Genomic DNA, 19633 nt, shown 5'->3' with positions numbered 1-19633 from the left:
TACATATACATATATATACACATATATAGAGAGAGCATATATGTGTACTTTTTTTTTGTATATACACATATATGTTTGTCTGTATATATCCAGACTTACATATCCCATATATATGTTTTGCATATACACATACACCCATATACACATTTTCCCTATTCTCATATATATATATATTATATACGAGTCTATATTTAGGTACATATACCTATGTATGGTATATATGCACGTTCATACATAGTTATGTACGTATCTTTATATGTATATATGTGTATTTATGCATACCTACATATACCCATAGATGTCCCCATACATGGTTTGTATGCACATATAGATGTTTATGTACCCATATATCCCTATGTCTCTGTATACATTTGTTTGGTGTATATACAGGCACGGATGTATGTCTGTTTTGCACGTACACACACGTATATATTCTATATCAAGATGTATTTCTCTACGTGCACCCCTTTGTGGTAAGTAAGCTCGTGTTTTGCGTTCCCGGATCTGTACCTATACACACCCCCGCCATCCATAGGAGCACCTCACCGCTCCCCCGCGGCCAGGCCGCGCCGCGTCCCCATGGCAACGGCCGGCGCCTGGGCCCGGCTGCGGGCCGCCATCGCCCTTCGCCGCCGGCCAGGCCGGGCCGGGCCGGGCAAGGGAAGCCGGGGGGCGGCCAGGACGGAGGGGGGCAGGTGAGAGCGGGACGTTCTGGGGGCCCCCGGGGTGGCGGGAGCGCTGCGGGGCCAGGAGAAGGGTGCCCCGAGCAGCGGCCGGCGGTACCGGGGTGAGGGGGACCCTGCGCCACACAAGGGCTGCACCCCAAATCTTACATCAGCGTGAAGGCCGTTAACGTGTCCGTTTGTCCAGTATGTCTTGCGTCCAGGCAGAAAGCGTGCTCAAGAAAATCGTTCGCAAAATCGGCCAAGAATGTGCCGCCCGGGGACAAACCGTTTCTGAAACCTTGGTGGTGTTCATGGTAAGCGCAAATTAAATGCTTAGGGTGGGTTTTTTTTAGTTATTATTTCATCTGCGTGTTTTTCTAATCACGTTCAAATTCTGTTGTCATCCGTAAAATATTAAGATAAATATGTATTGATAGAATCATAGAATGGTTTGGATTGGAAGGAATATTTAAGACCATCCAGTTCCAACCCCCCTGCCATGGGCAGGGACACCTCCCACTAGACCAGGCTGCTCAAAGCCCCATCCAGCCTGGCCTTGAACACTTCCAGGGATGGGGCATCCACAGCTTCCCTCGGCAACCTGTGCCAGTGCCTCACCACCCTCACAGTAAAGAATTTATTCCTGATATCTAGCCTAAATTCACCCTTTCAGTTTAAAATCATCACCCCTCATCCTATCACTAGACTCGCTGATAAGGATTCCCTCCCCATCTCTCCTGTAGTCCCCCTTTAGGTACTGGAAGGCTGCTATAAGGTGTCCTTGGAGCCTTCTCTTCTCCAGGCTGAACAACCCCAACTCTCTCAGCCTGTCCTGATAGGAGAGGTGCTCCAGCCCTAACTAGCATATTGATCAGGAGTTTCAAGCCTGGGTGCCCATAGCTTGGCAGTTCAAAGTGGTTTTAAGGCCTTTGCGAGGCCGGGGCTTAATTTTACACATGGTGAATAGTTCCCCCGAAGTCACTGACTGGCACTGCTCAGGCTGAATGACATGAAGCGAGGACATCGACCATTCCTTTGGTCTTAAAAGTCAACAAACTTCCCTGCCCAGGCTGGGATGGCGGCAGCCAAGGCTTTCTGATTACCCGCATTGAGAAGTTTTAGAGGGGCATTCAGTGATATTCGATATAGGGTCCAAAAAACCTGAACGAGTATTTCATTCCTCTGAAATGCTATCCATGCGAATATAAGGCCCTGAAAAGGCTCCAGATCCTGAGTCCTGGGAACTTTTTGAACCCCAACTTAAGAGTTCTCCCTCAGCTTTCTCCCACAGGCAGATAAAGTGAAAACGAGAAGTGTTCTCAAGTTTTAATAACATTTCTTCCCACTCTCATAAATGAACAAAAAGGCATGGTGCATAGGTGAATATTTATTGCAGCAGCTATATTTATTCTTTGATGTTTACTTCTTCTCTCTATTGTGATGGATTCTTTTGTTTGTTTTTCTCTGTGGGCAAGGCCAGGTAATATAAATGGGCTGAATATTTGAAGGAGCGGGCTTGGATCCCACTTAAACTGAAAATGAAATGGAATCAATCTCAGTGTTGTCCTTGGTAGACAACTATAAGTATCCTATTATCCTACCCTATTATATGCTATAATATAGTCTGAATGCATCTGCAAAGCTGTGTCTGAAGAAAGATGGAGCTAGGTTCTTTCTTTATTGATGGTGTAAGAACAGAATCAGCTCTTGGTAAACTTATATGTGAATGTAAATGTTTCACAGCAGTACTGTTAGTCTGCCATTTGTTTTTCCAAAAGGTGACACTGTGGCTTTAAAAAATACATTCGGCTCAAAAGCAGTATTAATTAATTAAGCATGAAAATTTTAATGAGTAAAAAACTTGTATGAGTGGCTGGCAAGATACCTAGCATGCATACCAGTTGCAAACATGCATATATTTCCCTGTATGCAGAACACTATGATTCTTTTATCCAAATGGTAAACATTTAGACTGATGCATATAACACCAACTGAGAAATTTTTAAACGACCATGATAGTTTTTTATAACATTTTACTTAGAAAAATATTTTTCCAGGACATTTCTAAAAGCGCTGTATTTAAATATTTCTCTGCAAAGTTTGCCTCACAAATAGATTTTTTTTTCCACTTACATCCGAGAACTGAGATTGAAACTGGCAACACGTGAAATGAAGTAACTTTGTGTCACTGTCAAAGATTGAAATGGAAAAAAAAGAATAGTAAAGAAATATTGACTGCATCTGAGATTTTTCAGAAAATAAAAGGTTAGTTGCAAAGAGTATATGTTGAGATGTAAATTAATAGCTTTCTTTTGGCAATCTCTAGGTGAAAGCTGTTGTTTTAGATCCAAGAAATGACTTTAATGTGGATCAAACCCTTACAAAAAAAGATGTGCAAAATCTTATCCAGGTAATTCTGACATGATGTTGAGAGTCAGTACTTAGCTAAGACTATAGCATTATTTGCTACCTGTTCCTGTAACTAAAATGCCGTTTTATTTTGATATGAATACTTTCAAAAATTTAATGCTACTTTATTCTCTTGGTTTTGTAGCTAATGACTGGACTGTGTGTTTCCTCATGTTTGCTTATACTTATAGATGCCTTATATAGAGAGAATGGTAGCGAGGGAGCTCTACTGCTGTAGTGAAACCTGTAGCACAGCTACTCTCGGTTCAGGTGTTTCCACAGTGATGACAAAGAACTCACTTGTCTGTCTCTCTTCTTAGCTCTGTGTTACCAGACTGCTTGACACAACAAACCCATCCCTGAGCACAATTAAGATGCAAGTTTACTTTGATATGAACTATGCAAATCGAGGTAATTTCAAATATGTTTTCATAGAAGAATTTGATGCCGAGCTTAGGTTTTAATATCTCTTTCTGCGGGGATAATAGTGATTCCTGTTAAATGACTGCTGGCAGTAAAGCAAAATAAAAAATGCTGGAAAAATATACTATAGAGGAGTATGGTGTTTCAGTACGGATATAGTAGGGAAAAAATGTACATTAGATTTGAGAGTACAGTAATCTCATCCTATCCAATGTACTGAATGTAATGTCAGATCAATTATGCTTTCAGGTGCAGTGGCTAGCTGCCTTCAGCAATAAAAACTTGCGCTGCACCTTTGTGTCTGAAAGAGAACCAGTACCCAGAAGTGCACTCATGAATCTGAAAGAGAACTTGATGTTTTATCAATATCCCTAATTGACAGATATGAGCAATCTTGAACCATCAGTTACAGTTTTAACCAAGTATGCTTTGGTCTCATCAGTGGTAACTTCATATAGCCTGAGAATGGGAATGTGTAAGAGAACTGAGATGGGGAAACTGTCTCTGCTGTAACTGTAACTTCAGATCTCAATGGGACAGTGAAGACTGGCTGGGACACAGAAGACATAGAACAAGAGTAGACAAAAAATAAACATTTCTGTGCGAGGAGGTCATGAAAACGTTTTCTTGTTAGCATGGATTAAAACCAAAAATTAGCAACACTAAGAAGCTGCTCCAAAGTCTTCTGGACACAATTAGCTCAATGACCTCAATAAATCCAGTAAGATTCTGATTCAGAATTTAGGCATGTAATTTCAGGTGTGTATGAAATAGGTGCGTTAGGCCCTATGGTAGTCAGAGGAGTCCAGAGAGCCACAGACTTGCTGCTTAATTTGGCCTGAATAGTTCTCTGGACTCTACTATGATGTTGACTTTATGATGTTAATCATGCTAATTATGTTAATGGTCAACTCCACTGTTGTTAATTATAATGGTATGGTACCTTGAATATCTCTTCCACATATCTGTGCTTTAGAAATGTTAAGTTGGTGCTCTGACGGTGGAAATTAATTGCTCCCTCTGTATAAGCCAAATTCCAAAGAATTTAGATAGCACTTTCTAACTGTCCTTCTTTCCTAGCTGAATTACTCAGTGAGCAGCACCGTGTTCTGGAGGGAAGGCTGGCTCCTGTAGTCAGAGATATCACAGAGAGTCGCCCTCGTGTACAAGAAATAGAGAGTGTGTATCAAACGATCGTTAGCTATGTGCTGCTGAGCTCCGGCCTGGGATCCCCAACAGATATTGAAGTTGTCAGGGAGGTAACAGGTCAGTAAACTCCCAGATGTGAAAGCGGGCTTTTCTTATTGAAAAATAAAATTTCACCTTCTCTTTGCTGATCTTTAGATACAGATATGGTAAACTGTGATGAATGTTTACTACTCAAAACTGTCACCACTCAGCCTTGAAGTCTAAATTTGCCATGGATTTCCTACTTTTTGCAGTTGTTCAGGAGAAGGTATTTTTGCTTGTTTAATGATTTTCTTTTCTGTTCCCTCCTATTGAGGGTTTTCTCACCCTTTGTAATGCTTATAGCTGGCCTGCAAAGTGTGTTCCCCCAGAGAGAGATGATTACTTTCATCTCACTCAGTAAGAAGAACAAAGAACAACAGCTGAAAAATCTTGCCAAGCTAGTCACAGGAATTCGTTTGTACAACAAGGAATGCGGGAAAGGAGGAAGCAGCATTGATGACTGTAAGTAGACAACTGCATTTGGGCTGTGTATTCCCAATTAATTCTTGTGGCTTTCTTCACTGGAGCAGCTCCAATAATATCCCATCTCTCTAGATAAACAGCTTTGACTCAGGGTCTGTAAACCTGAGGGAAAAATACATATTTGGTATTTAATTATAGGTTTCCATGTAGGCTACCACGTTTTAGCTAAGCGGGAACCCAATGTGGTTGATATGGAACGATTACATGTATTAACCTAATGCACTAATTTACCTCATGATAACTTGTTCCTTGATCCCTTGCCATTAAGTGAATTAAATATGTAATGTTTACCTTTAAAAGCACTTAATTAAAATCTTGGAAGGACACTGTCAATCCAATTACAATTTTCTGTTGCATACGTGTAATGAGGAGTAATAAAAGTTGCTGGTGCATTATCTGTATTCTGATAATTTAGTGTAACCTCTCCTGATTCTTAACATGTTCTCAAAAATCTTTTGCATTTTGAATCCTCATCAGCAGAAATGTTTTTGTGAATATGCATGTAGTATTGAAGCTCAGACTTTGTAAGGAAGGTCTGCAGCCCAGTTTTAGAGGAAACGGAGAACTGAAAATTGTGCTAATTGCCTCAAGTGTCTCAGGAAACCCACGTCAGAAGTATCAACTGAGTTGTATCTACTATAAAGCAAGTTTTCTCACAGTCCTTGACTTGACTGTGGTATTTCCTCACCTTTAATTCTGACTATTTATGAGATGATCTTTAAGGTCCCTTCCAACTCTAACCATTCTGTGATTCTATGATTCTATTTGGAACCACTTGACTAGTAAGATACAGTGGCTGAATCTAGTATGCAAGCATTTGGAAATGCATGAATATAAGGACAAAATTTAGAAATTTTATTGGAATTCTACTTTGCTTGAATACTGCACTGTAATCTTTTGCTATTGATTAAATTAATGTTTTTATATGTATTCCGTATAAACAGTGCCAGCCATTCTGAATGAATCCATTCCATCAGCTACGCAGACTGTTGATGAAAGACTTAATACTTGCCATAGGCTTGCCCACCAGTACACAGCTCTGTTGGAATCCATGCAGGAAGACCAACACAGATATGCACAGCTTAGTTCTTTTAAATTAAAAGAAGCACTGTTCAATGTGAGACAATACGAGGCCTTCCTTTGCATCCTTCTGGTGAGATACCATCATGTTATATCCTGTGGGTTTTTATTGCAGGTGGAATGTATTCAAGTTACCTACTTGTACAGGACAGAAATATAAGAAAAATGATTCAGAAATAAATGAAATAAATTTAATCTCAATATATGAGAGCCTATATCATCTGTCATGCTGAACTTTGTACCTAATTTACTGGGACTGGTTACTGTCAGGTAAAAGACAAAATCTATTGATTGTTTGCTGCAGTGTAACTGTGCTTCCATTTCATTTCTGGAGGTTTCCTTTTGTGGTTAAGTTCATTAATGAAGGACTGAAAAAAGTAGGACTTTTTTCTTGTTTGCATACTGATGCCAAAAGGCATGAGAGAAAAAAATCTCCTTGCTCAATCTATAAATCATATTAACTTTAGTCTGCAGACATCCCAAACACATATGGAGTTATCAGAAGTCTTTGAAGAATACAATTTAAATTCTTTAATTTTTTTTTTTTTAATGAAGACCTTTTCATTTGTCTGTTGAGAAACCACTGAGTTTTATTGTTTTTTCCTGTATATCATAAAATTTGGGAAAATATTTCTCTTTTACCTTTTTCATTTCTCTTTGTTATAAAAAACATAGAGGTTTTCTATAGAAATTACTAGCATATGTTTGAGAGAAGCACCTGGTTTTACAGCTGAACACTTAAGTAAAAATGTATTTTATGGAAAGTTAGGGTGCATTTCGTTCCTTAAAACAGTTGTCTGAAAATAGTTGAATGAAGAGGGCGGAGTAAATACTTATTACTAAATACTAAATAAATTGATTTTTTGACTGTCATACTTCTTACCTGAAGTAGTTCTCTTTGCAGTCTGATGCAATTACAAGTGCTCAAGAAGTGGAAAACATGAATGTGCAGTTTGCAGCAACAATGGAGCAGTTGAAAAACACAGTGCAGAATAAGGTTTCCATAGATACCAAAGACGTTTTTGTAAGTGTTTTGAATGGAAAATGTATTTCTTGTTAATTATAAAGAATTACTGAAGTATTACAAAGTACTTTACCAGTGTATTTTTGTATAGTTTGTGTTAAGAAAAGGCCTACTTTATTTTCTATTTTAACAGCATCTGTGATTTTTGAAGGGGCAACTAAACTAAAAGACTTGATCTCAAGATAAAAGCAAAGCAAGGTACAAAAAGGGAGAGAAGGAATTAAATAGTATTTTACTATAAGTGTCAGTATTTGTAGATTTACAGTGATATTTTCCATTTTGTGCAAATATTCTCTCCTGTTCCTTGCAGAAATAGTAAGAGCACAATGATGACAGATAACAGCACATCAGAGTGTGATTCTTTTAAAGACCCTCCAGAAAGCAATTCCTGTAATTATAGTATGACTCCTTGATATAATTTTTCTAAAGAAATCAGGTTTCTGTGATGGAGGTTTCAGCCTCTTTACCCCTCCCAATAGCTTTTGAGCCTGTTGGCCAGTTTCAGTCAAATTTGTCAGGCTGGAGATCTCAGAGTATGTTATTTTCTGCAAGTTTTGTGAAAAACCAAGCAATTAGAGAGGCACAATTAGAGCCCTCCTAAGATGAGGTCTGAAGTGGGAATGCCACAGCTACCTGCTGGTTTGTGTGCTGTCTGGCCAGTGAGTGACCTCTGCGCAGTCGATGTTCCGTACTGTTTCACCCTTAGTTGGGAGCTACAGGACATGGGAGGGAGGAGTTGGAGGAAAAGGGAATGAGTGATGTGAACTGCAGGTATTGTGAAGGAGGGTGCTAGGTGACCTTGTGAAAACCTGGGATTATTATGATGGCATGGTGTAAAGGAAATGGGAGAGAAATGTATCGAAAATCAGCTTCATTTAATTTGCTTGTCATGGAAGAGCTCATTATTTCGTGTGATATGTCTATCATTTTGGTTCCTTGTCGTTAGCTGCTGAACTAGCATGCAGTTAGGTATGTTAGGTTATATTTCATCCTTCTAAACAAATAATTAGAAAGCAAAATAAAGTCTAATATGGAGGCGGGAGGAAGGAAGATCATGCCCCTGCCACCTACTCAGGAGTATTTTTTACACTTCCTGTAAGGGCATCTGAGCTGGAAACTCTTGGGAACAGAATTTTGACTGAGGTGCATCTCAGATGTGATCTGACACTTCAGTTTATGTGCACTTGTGATTTTGTAAACCAGATATTCTCATTTGGAGAACATTTCCCCCTCTTTTCCAGCTTTTTTTTCTTCATCGTGGGTCTTAAGTCACTGATACACACATTACCCTTTTCCCTACAATCTGTCTGCTGTTGTCCTCCTCCTTCCTAGCTTTTCTTCTCTCTTTGGGTTGGTTAGTTGTTTTTTCTTCTCTGCTGAGGACAGAATATGTAATGTGTCTTTCAATTTCAGGTCTTTTGGAGGTAGAGATTTCCCTATTACAGCACTATTTAAATAGTTCTTTTTTTTTGGCTAGTTGCTGAGAAGCTGGATCCTGAGGGACTGTAGAGAAGTGGGTCATTCTGCCATCTAAAATCTGTAGGATAAGGCCTACATATGTTGTAAACATTTGTTTTAGGAACCATAGTAGATTTCATTAATATTCTTTGTTTATTCTAGTAAGAATGATTTTGATCTTGCTGCCTCTCCTTTAGTTTCTTCCATTTTTGTAACCATAACATTTCCACAATGTTAGTGATGCAGATGAATTACAGAGCTGACTCTGTTGGCTGTTCTTATAATAATGTTGTTAACATGCATAAAATATAATGTTGTTAGCTTACATTTCAGGTTTGTTGAATCTCTTCCCATAAATGGTCTGTGTGTTTAGATGTAACAGGGCACATTTTATGTCACTGTCATTGAAATCAGCATTTATACTCAAAGCTCATAGGCTTCTTCTATGTTGTGGTTAGAAAAGGCTTAATTGAAAAGTAAAATTACGGAAAAGAAAATTGGTTCCATTTTACCTCAAACCAGGACATTCTGTATGTGTGTACACCTGTATGTCAGCATCGCTACTGGGAATGGCAGCTTCCAGTTTTGTCCCGAACCCTGTACCATTCTGAAGAGGCTTGCACACCATTAATTTGACACACATGATGGCCTGGGGGCCGTAGTAGCCAGTCACTCTGGAAGCAGGGCAGACAAAATAACAAAACCTCATAGTTCGTGTGGTTTTACTTCATTTGGTAGTTAAACAGGTGCATTTCTTGTGGTCCTTCTCATTCCCCTACACCTTATTTTCAGTTATAAAACTGTACTGCCCAATTCCAAGGATGGTCTCAGAGTAACGTATTTGGGAAGGGCTTTGGAGTAAAATGTAGAAAAGTACCATTCTGGCCAATGGCCATACATGATGGACATACGTGCTTTGGGTGTATGTGATGGGAGCTCCTCTTACAAATCCCAGGAGTTCCCCTGGAATTTCCAGGTGCTGAAAGCTTTGGAGATCAGCCTCACTTTGTCTGTAGCAGGTTTTGTTGTGTGCAGGACTTGAGTTATGCTGCAGACATAAACTAGTTCTGGATTTCAGATCATTTTCTTTATTTTCTAGCCTCTCTTTGTTGCACTTTCTAACCTCTGGAGTGGCTTTCAGAATGAGATACTACTGCTAAGCTTCCTCACAAATATGACTAACAATCTGCAACAGTTCTCGGAAATCCAATCACAGCTTTTTCCTGAGGAAGTGCTAACATCTCTTCTGGAAGGAGTGACTGTGAAAAGCGACGAGGAAAGGATAAGAGAAACCATGGGTACTGAAAGTTATTACTTTTCTGTTTTCCTTCATTTTCCATGATTCTGTGGTTTGAATTTTATTTACAGAAGGTGCTACACATTGATCTTTTTTAATAATCAGAATTTACACAGTAGATTGAAATGGGTTTTGTAGTGTGTGGGTTTATTTTCATGTAGTGTAGTTTGGGCTATTATTTTTATACATAAAATTAAAATATAGCTACTAGATACAAACATACCTTATGAAAATGGCAGAATGATCAGAGTAGAATATTTCTACATTATTTTTTTGTACATTTCTTAAGTTTGCTTATGTCTTTTTATGCCTTTCAGAGCTTCTGAAATGGAGGGGGGGGGATAAAAAAGCTAATTTAATGATGCTTTGGTTACCAGAAGTATTTGTTCATAAGATGGTATCCCTAGTAACCAAGTTGTACTCCAGGGTGTTTGTATTGCGTGTGTCAAAGCAAAATAGAAGAATAAGATACTGCCTTCCTGTTCTTGCCCCCTGTTTCCAAAGTAAACTAATGCTACTAAAGAAGGCTCATGCAGGACTGATTTTTCAGTAGGATCTCTCCTAAGGCAGGGCTAACGTTTGGCTTTTGGGATCTGGGCATTGCAGGTCATCCTGTGAAGACCACAGGAATCCATTCATCCTATAACATTATTACATTTTAAACATCTGATGTTTTGTTACTGTAATCCTTCCTTTGTTAAACCTTTTCTTAGGAACCAGAGTGAATGTTTCTGATTTCAAGAACCAAGAATGGCTTTTTCCAGAAACTACTGATAATTTTGATCAGTTGCTAATCCAGTACCATGGTTTCTGTGCACATGCGATTGGTGTGAAAGGCCTAACCCTCCCAGGTACGCTTTGCAGTTAGGTCTTTTTCTTACTTTATCTGTACAGAAGTACTAGTGAAAATGTAAACGCATGTTCTGAATGTATCTTCTTATGTCAAGGCTGGAGTAGTGTATTTTCATGTTTGTAATTTTCACCCCAGCTAACTTATTTCCCCTGTTAGAGCATTTTTCTTTTAAAAATACCCAAATAAACTGTCCTAAATAGAAGGTAGAAGGTCTTCAAGAGAAAGCAGGCATGAGCAAGCGGAGGCAGAAACAAGATGGGATGGATAAATGTTTCCTCCTGGTATATGTGCATCTGTGTAACCGACACTGCATCTGAATGCAGGTTGTTAATGTGTTTTAATACAGGAAGAGGAAAATGGTCATTCCTTCTATTTTGCGTGTCTGCCTGTTGCAAACACACCCATTCATGCCTATGTCATATGTATTTTTAAACAGCGGTTATAAAGTACCAAAAATCTCTGAAAAGAATGCGAAAGTGCACTTGATTAAGTCAACTAATCATAGGAAATTTTTTGGTATCTTTGAGGGTCATTTGTCTTGAAAAACTTATTTCAGCTACCCCATAAGTTTGTGTTTTCTGTCTCCCTATCCTTTAGAGAACCTATATAGAATTTTTTTAAACCTACAGGACGTTGGAAGAAAAATATTGCCATTACTTGGCAGTATTAAAAAATAGGTATTTCAACAGCAATGTAAATTACTTGCACTTATTTAGTATTGCATATGAGAACAGCTGCCCTGTGTTGGACTGAAGGCCTCTCTAGCCCTGTATCCAATTTCTGGATGTAGTCAGTCATGAACACATGAAGATTATGAGAAATCAAGGAGGAATGATCCTTCCTTAATTATATCCTTCTCTGTTCTAGCAATCAGTGGTATGGGATTTCCTCAGGTAAATATTGTGTCTGTACCCTTCTGTTGAATAATCCTTGATAGAGGTTTTTCATTTACCTAATTGCTTTTTGAATCCATTTAGAGTTTTCCATGGGATATTCTTATTGTCAGGAGTCCCACAATTATACTTATATATATTATGAAAAGGTACCTCTTTTTGAGATGGTTTTAAGCTCTGGCTTGATAATTTCATCAAAGACCTGATAGTCTCTCTATTAGGAAAATTAGCAAATAGTAATTTTATATTGCACACAATTTGTGGTTTTATAACCCTGTATCATATTATTTCTCTTCAATTGCTTCTTTTTAATGCTGAAGGGGCCTCTTTCTTCAATTCCTTCTTCTGTGAAAGGTATTCCGACCCTCTCATCGCTCCCAGCTCCCTTCATTTTACTTTTTCTTATTCTGCTGTGTTGGAACAAAATGTAGTGTTACAAATGTAGCATATAGGTTGTTATAATGTTGGGGTTTTTCTCCCCCTCTGTTTGCGTCCTAATAATTCCTGACATTCTTTTTACATTTTTGATTGACACTGAGTAGTGCCATTTAATATTTTCAAGGCACTGTCTATGATGATTCTAGGTCTTTCCTGGGCAGTGACAGCTGAAGCAGAGCCTGCCACCGACTTTGAGCTCAATTTGTGTTTTCCTGTATAAGTTATTTGGCCTTTATTGACATTTAATTTTCTCTCTTAATTTATTGTCCAACTTCTCAGCTGCTTCATCTGCTTCTTCAGTTAATTTCAGTGTTATGCCCTTTGGTGTAAATGGACTGCTGACCTGCAATCAAATATTTGCTGGAGATTATAGGGGAAACATTTGTGGGTATGGGCTGTTTTCCTATGCCTTTGCTATAGGTGTTTTATCTGATGTTTTTCTGACAGACATGACTGACCTAACGAAATAGACTTTTCTGTATTTAAAAAGCTTGCTTTCAGGGATTTATTATGATTTCAGAAAAAAAAAGGAAGTGAAACTGACTTGAGGGAAACATAGAATGTCTTTTGTATTGGATATCATACTGTTCAGTATTTCATTGTGTGGTTTGTTTTGGGGTTTTTTTTTAGGAAATCCTGCTATTGGAATTTTAAAGCACAAGGAGAGATGTTATGTTTTCAGTTCCAAAGAAGCTGCATACGTCTTTGCTCAAGATCCAGATAAGTTCATTCAACTGAACGTAGAAAAAGCAAAAGAACATGCAGAGCTAATTCTGCTGCTTGAGCTTTATCATCAGTTTGAATACCTTGCTCTGCATAAACAGGTACATATTGCCCATGCCTTTTGCTGAAGAGTTGTTGGGTCACTCGTTGTTCTGTCCTTTCTAGAACGTAAAAAGAATAGATGATACCCAGCTTTAGAAAAGAAGTATAATCATCTGTCTATCATACTGAATATCTGAAGGTCCATCTTTTCCAGATCTTCACAGTGTTGATAAGAAACATTTTCCTTAAGGAAATTATGTTCTCACCTTATCTCTTCACAGGAGACTATGTAGAGACAAAGGATTGTGGCAGCGATAAAAGCTGTTTGTCCTTAGTCTAGAAAGATCCTGTGTCCGATGTTTCTTTTCCTCGTTTTTGCAAAAGTAACTTAAAGAAACAGTAAATAAATGCAACAGAAGATAAGCCAGATACCATATTAACCGGAGCTTTAGCTCAGCAGTTCATCAGTATGTGCTGGATGAGGGTGTAGTGATATCTGGGGACAGGAATTATGGAATATATTACAAAATGAAAGGGGACTCATTAATAATGAACACGACAATGCTACCATGTGAAATCCAAAGACTTGATTTGGATTCATAGGCATTTCTCTGATACATTGTGAATTCTAGGTCCCCAGCAATGGAAAGAAGGTAGTCTTGAACTGGGCCTTGGTGAGAGAGGTATAGTTTATATCCTGGCTCTGGCAGAGATGTACCCACTTCTCCCAATTATGATTTGTGATTTTTAGTCCATCCATAAAGATAAACTGAGGTGCCTGCATCATAAAATACTGATGGTGATAGTGGGATCCCTTTTTACCAAAATCCAATGACTGAGCACTCACTCAGGATATGAGAGTCTGAAATTCACCTGTGGCCTCTGCCTAAAGGGTTTTCTGTCAGAAATTAAATACATCAAATACTTAATGGTTTCTTCTTTTTAGCAGGGGGAGGGGGAACAAAAATATTGTTGAATGTAAAAGTCATTAGCCATTTGTGGTTTGCAGGTTTCTATTTGCTTTTAAAAAGTAGCATATTTTTCTACGTATGTATGTATTTTTTCTAAAAATATGCTATTTTTCTTAGATGCCTGTATTCTTCTCATTAATGCCTTGCTTGCTTTTGCGTTGTTTTTTTTTCATCCAGGCCAGAAATGCAGGCAAATATTTGATGAAACCAACCACAAAATGTGACAGTAGTACTCAAACTGATACTCATATCTTGCCTCCAACAATTGTGACATCCTATGAATGGAATGAATGGGAACTGAGAAGAAAAGCTATAAAACTGGTTTGTACTGTTATTACCGTATTTTCGTTATTGGATAACAGAGTTCAAAATAAATTATTGTAAACTTTTGTTCCTTGCATACATCTGATTTTATTAGATTTTAATATTAGATTTTTAATCTTATTTGAAGATGCACACTTCTGTTACAACTGGCTCAATATTTTTTTTCCAGGTATTTTCTCTCCTTATTTCTAGACTTTCTTAATCTCACACTTTTTCCGTATTTTTCCCCAGTTTTATGAGCAGTACTTCCACTGCTAAGTCTATTAATTCCAAATTTTTCAGTTGCGTTCTTTAAGTAATAAGAGTTTGTTGATTAGCGTTTGAATTTTAAAATTGTTTCTCTACGCTGAAATAAATTTAACAGGTTGAAGATATTGCTATATACTTTCTTTGTAAAAAAAAAAAAAAGGTTGCAGAAAGGTTTGCATCAGGCAAAACTTTATTGCAAGTTGAGCAATTTCTATTAATATTCCTCACCATCAAGTTAGAGGAGGAAAAATGTATTAACTTGCAGACAGGATGGTTAAGAATACCTTTGGAGGTGTTTGACCCTGCAGAAGATTTATTTATCCATCCTTGAAAGGTATCAAAGCATAAGATTGTTTCCTTTTTTTGTGTAATGAAATATTTTTCATTTGATCATGATTCTTCATGTTTGCTAAAACCAATTCTGCTTTTTTTTTGGAAAAAAACCCAAACCAAACCATAACAAAAAACCCCCAAATTTTCCCTCTTTCCTGTAGGACCAATCTGGAGAGGTAAGAAACAGAGCAAGTAGGTTTTGTGTTGTGTATATAATCCAGAGGAAGCGTTTGTTATACTATCATGAAGATTTTCTGCGAGACTGGAATATCAACTGGACGCAGAACACTGCAGGGCTGATTTTTTTTTTCTGTGAACAGATGCACTAGGCAGGCCTGTGGTCTGCTGTGCAGCCTATTTCCTTTCTGTTGTCCTTTTTGCCATGAAATCTCCAACATTATAAAAGGAAACCAAAATTTTGGACTGAGAAGTCTTGCCAGTGTTAACTGGTTTATAAAAGATTCTAAATAATAGTTGTTACTGAGGTGTATGGAGAAGCCAATTAGGTTTACAAGAGGCCTAGCTAAAAGCCTCCTTTGCTTCTGTAATGGACAAAAGTACATAAATAAATGTAAGATGTGGTCAGTGGTTTACCTGTAGCATAAGCAAAGATGGATGTTTATTAAGAGCTGAGCATGAAGACCATTCACAAGCAAATTTGTAGCTCATTAGTTTGAAATATTTACAGAAAGTACTTTAAAGTACTGAGGGTGTTTTAGCCTCAGATGTCCATATGGGAGATTAGCGATGCTGAGTTGAAACAAAAAATCCCAGATGCATGCAGAAGTGTTTTGTCTACGGCAACTATGCTGAATTTGTAATATGGAGGTGATATCAAATGCTAAAATAACAGAAACAGCTTACCAACGCATCTGTGAATTTTATACTTTAAGGGGAGCATCGGACATACTTGTGGGTTTTGTTAGAGGATGAGCTCAGATCCCTTGGGATTTTTTTCCGTTGTTCATACTTGGCCAGAAAACTTGTAGTGATATGAAGTGTTAAAATGTGACTTTGTTGGAACACCTATTTGATGTTAGAAGTAAAATTTTCAGCTCACGTTTGTTTTTCTGTGCAAGCACAGTTCCTTGCAATAGCAGTCATTCAGTTCTCAAGAGGGACAAACTTAGCAGAGAAACAATACCTCATGCTTGCTCTTGTTTTAATTCTCAGCAAAACCCTTGGGAAAAAAAGACTAAAATATAGTCTGTCTTTCCATGCCATCTCTTCTGTAAATTCCTGATTGTTCTTTTCTGTGTTTTCCATGATGACACTGTGCATAAGATTCAACTGTAGATTAAGATATCAAAATGTGTCTACATATGGGTGCTTCAACTTCCATTCCAGGTGAGAGAGACCGAGCTAGTGGAGTCTGGAGAGTATTTTGGCTCACACTGATATAAACACCGAATTTGGCCAACTTAATCACTCTCTCCAGCTTCCACTGACTCCAGTCTCCGCCGACGGGACTGGACTCCAGGGACTTTCTCACTTACATGTATGTAGGGGTCTGAATCCTACCACATAAGACTGGATTTTGTATATTTTGATGACAACTACACGTCACATGATTTACAGTGTTTTACCTCATTGCTGACATAGAAGGCTCACTGGAATAGGGAAGATTTTGTTGTTTCAAGTGCTGACTTCGTAACTTTAACACTTTGTGAGAAGTGGGAGTTTTGTTGTATCTACAGCAGTTTCTGTGATTAAACAGAGCTTTAATCCTAAATTACCTTACCTTTTGCCCCTTGCCAAGGGGTTAATGCGCAATGTGTGGAAAGAAGGCTTTTTTTTTTCCTTTTTATCTGATACTTTGTGACACCAACACCCAAACATTATCGCATTCGGTAGAAACCAGTCCAAGGCTTGATCCTGTAGTTTGGTTATCCACAGTATTCAGGATCCTCAAACTTGTTTTAGGTTGCAGATGCCCAGAGAGATTTATCCACCTACCACCACATTCAGATTGACTAAAATTAGTTTGAAGCACTGGAAGAGCTTACCATGAAAGCATTTTATTCTAACAAAACAAAGGCTTCAGCATTTAACAGAACATGAAGCACAGTGAACAAAGGAAAATACGAAAGCAGTAAGAGGCTGATTTAAAATTGTGTGTTCACATGTCCTATTAGTTCAGGAGTTATCAAATCACAGTTGCAACCGTGTACTGACAGTAGGGTGAGGTGGGCCGTGTGCCAGGTTTGTGAAGCCCATAGATCTAAAATAAATCAATGCAGCGATGTACACACTAGTGCTAAAACGTTCAAACAAAATTTTGCTTAATCTGATTCTTTTTGTGTCTTTAGGCCAATTTGCGCCGCAAATTAACTCATGCCATGCAGACTGATCTCAGCCATATGAGAAGAGAGAACTCCACCCAAGTGTACTTGCCAAAAGATGTCAGCACCCAGACGAAGCGTGACAGCTCAAGCAATGTGCCCAGACCACAGGTTTTCTTGGAAGGTCTCCGAGGAGGATCATCACCTACTACTCATATGGTCAAAGTGGACTTAACAAGACCAGCAGATGAAAACTAAGCAAAAATGAGAAACCTAAAGATATGTATTGAATGTGTATATAAAAATCCCTGCATATATCTGAATTAAGATACAAAAGATTTTACTATGTCTGTTGATTCCAGGAGCAGTTGATTTCTTTCATTTATCTTATCTGTTAGGGCTGATGACAATTTAGAATCAAGTGCAACTTAGAATCAAGATGTTCCCAAAGACTTTAACTTAAACTAACATTTAAATGTAAAGTGTGTGTTCTGGGGTTTTCTTGAAGTTTTAATACAACGATTGCTTGCTGAAACACCGTCCTTAAGAGCCACGTCTTTGGTACACGGAAAGGATGATGTAAGATAAATAGCTTTTTTAAGATACGGGGCCGACACTGCAGCTCCTACAGAGGCGTAATTCCCATTGGTGTGAAATAAAACTGACCCCAAGGGGGAGTCACAGGAATGTCACAGCTCCACCCTTTAGAGCAGAATCGTCAAGAAGGTCAAACCAGCAAAATGAAATCCATCGAGGTCCTTGGGCCTGTCCATCCGTGCTGTCTCTGCAGGGTAACAGGCGTCAGGGTAATAAGCGTAGGCCAAGGCAGGGAGCTCGAGAGGAGGGAATCCGTCTCGGGTGGCTCTGGCAGCCTTTTAGGTCTCCAGTAATTTCTGTATTCATTGGCTAACCAGCATGCTGGTGGGAACACTGGAAACCACCGGAACTTGACATTGGGCCACCTTTTTGACAGCTCTGTTTCACTTGTGTTTGAAAAACTAAAGCACAACAGGAAAAGGTCTTTAGCTTTATTTCATTGTGGCAGGGAAATATGTGCCAGCTCTGATAACACAACCTGAACCATTTGAGCTTTAAGATGAAAGTTCTTCCCAAAGTAGGGAGTACTTTAAACAGAGATACTTTCAAAACAACAAAGAGCTCCACAACTTATTATCTGCAGAACGTCCAGGTGTAAACTGTGATTGCACAGGGTGTGCTACGCTTTCTAAGTCTCTTTCTTTGGCCAGGTGCAGCGTGGTGCATCGTGGTTTCCTGGGTCATTGTTACACAAACTTGTGATGACGAAGCTTGAAGATTCAAGCTGCTGGGTGATTTTTCTGCAGCGTTGTGTGAGGTAGCATTCTCTTTCCGTTTCGCTGTCTCCAAGGCTCCACTTTTTATTTAAAGTTATACAACTGGGACAAATCCACAAGGCGTTACACAATAAAAGGACCAGGAGAGGAGCACAGCAAAACGTTAGCTAAAGTAGTTTCCAGCAGGTGATTTTCTGTTTTGTAAAAAACTAATCAGTGGCAGCCAGATGTGCCACTCCTCCATGTTTTTCAATGATGAGCTGGCACCGATTTTTAGATTTATTAATAAAAAACCGCTGTTACCAGCTGCAGCGTTTTTTGTTCAGAGAAAACACCCTGTTGGTGCTTAATGAAATACTTTCTGTTGCTGTCATCTCCATGTATTTTTATCATCATTTGCTTTGAACCTTTTATGTTAAAGTTCTTACTTTGAACCAACAAACTGGTGTTTTAAGAATACATAAACGCATTGATTTAAAAGAAAACTGATGAGTGACAATCCCTTTTATCCCACTTACTCTTTTCTGTCCCATTTGGAGAAGCTACTGCAGTATTGTAAAATGCTGGGGAATACAGTTGCAACCCACATCTCAGTTTTGTCACGGCAGAAACACATCAGTACCGACGGGGATTACTCCGGGCAATGAGAAACGCAAGCGTGAGATTTCCGGGTGTTTACTGCAAATAAAATAGTCGGGGGGGAAGGAAAAAAAAAAAGAGGAAAGGCTACTTCTCAAAATGGGTTTATTCATGTGAAAGGTGAGACAACACTCAGTTGACGCCCATTTGAACTTGAGTTTTTCTTTATTGGAATCTGGTTCCTCTGCTCGGTGTGGATGTACGACGGCAAGACCACGCGATGTATTGCCAGGGGCTGGGTAACAAAGTGCAGCGCCTGCCATCGCCTGGCTTTAGGGTTATTAAGCGGGTGGCCGAATGTCGCACACCGGCGTCCTCTGCTTTCGCAGCTGGTTTGGGGGCTTTCTCCTCTTCAGATTCTGGTTTGGGGGGCACCGGGCAGGTACACAGAAGAGACGCATTTGAGGTGAATTCCTTAAGCTCTACTCAATAATTTGCGTGCATCAGTAGAGTCGTCAAAATCACCCTGTGGTTTTATGACTGTTGCTGCACAGACTATTAAGC

At 38.8% G+C, this 19633-nt stretch overlaps 1 protein-coding gene across 3 annotated transcripts; it reads left to right on the top strand.

The window, feature by feature from the left end:
- The first annotated feature begins 270 nt into the window (after positions 1-270).
- CFAP206 (cilia and flagella associated protein 206) lies at positions 271-18874 on the top strand. Of its 3 annotated transcripts, none has more exons than XM_063330027.1 (13): positions 271-473; positions 871-979; positions 2992-3075; positions 3395-3485; positions 4578-4763; positions 5031-5189; positions 6155-6363; positions 7195-7314; positions 9872-10070; positions 10783-10920; positions 12884-13077; positions 14167-14310; positions 17205-18874. In XM_063330027.1, exons 1-13 carry the CDS (start codon positions 397-399, stop codon positions 17433-17435), a joined length of 1941 nt encoding a protein of 646 aa, XP_063186097.1. In that variant the 5' UTR covers positions 271-396; the 3' UTR covers positions 17436-18874. The 3 variants fall into 3 exon arrangements, with proteins under 3 accessions (XP_063186097.1, XP_063186098.1, XP_063186100.1); XM_063330030.1 differs by lacking the exon at positions 271-473 and adding an exon at positions 514-695; XM_063330028.1 differs by lacking the exon at positions 2992-3075.
- Positions 18875-19633: the final 759 nt, after the last annotated feature.

This window comes from Chroicocephalus ridibundus, chromosome 3 (genome assembly GCF_963924245.1).
Source record: "Chroicocephalus ridibundus chromosome 3, bChrRid1.1, whole genome shotgun sequence".
NCBI classification, from domain to species: Eukaryota; Metazoa; Chordata; class Aves; order Charadriiformes; family Laridae; genus Chroicocephalus; species Chroicocephalus ridibundus.
This window is presented reverse-complemented; position numbering and strand designations above follow the sequence as displayed.

Coding starts and splice junctions, on each gene's coding strand:
- CFAP206 (XM_063330030.1), top strand. CDS start 580: ATGGCAACGGCCGGCGCCTGGGCCCGGCTGCGGGCCGCCATCGCCCTT. Junction 3,076..3,394: donor ATGTGCAAAATCTTATCCAG/GTAATTCTGACA, acceptor CTCTCTTCTTAG/CTCTGTGTTACCAGACTGCT. Junction 4,764..5,030: donor AGTTGTCAGGGAGGTAACAG/GTCAGTAAACTC, acceptor TAATGCTTATAG/CTGGCCTGCAAAGTGTGTTC.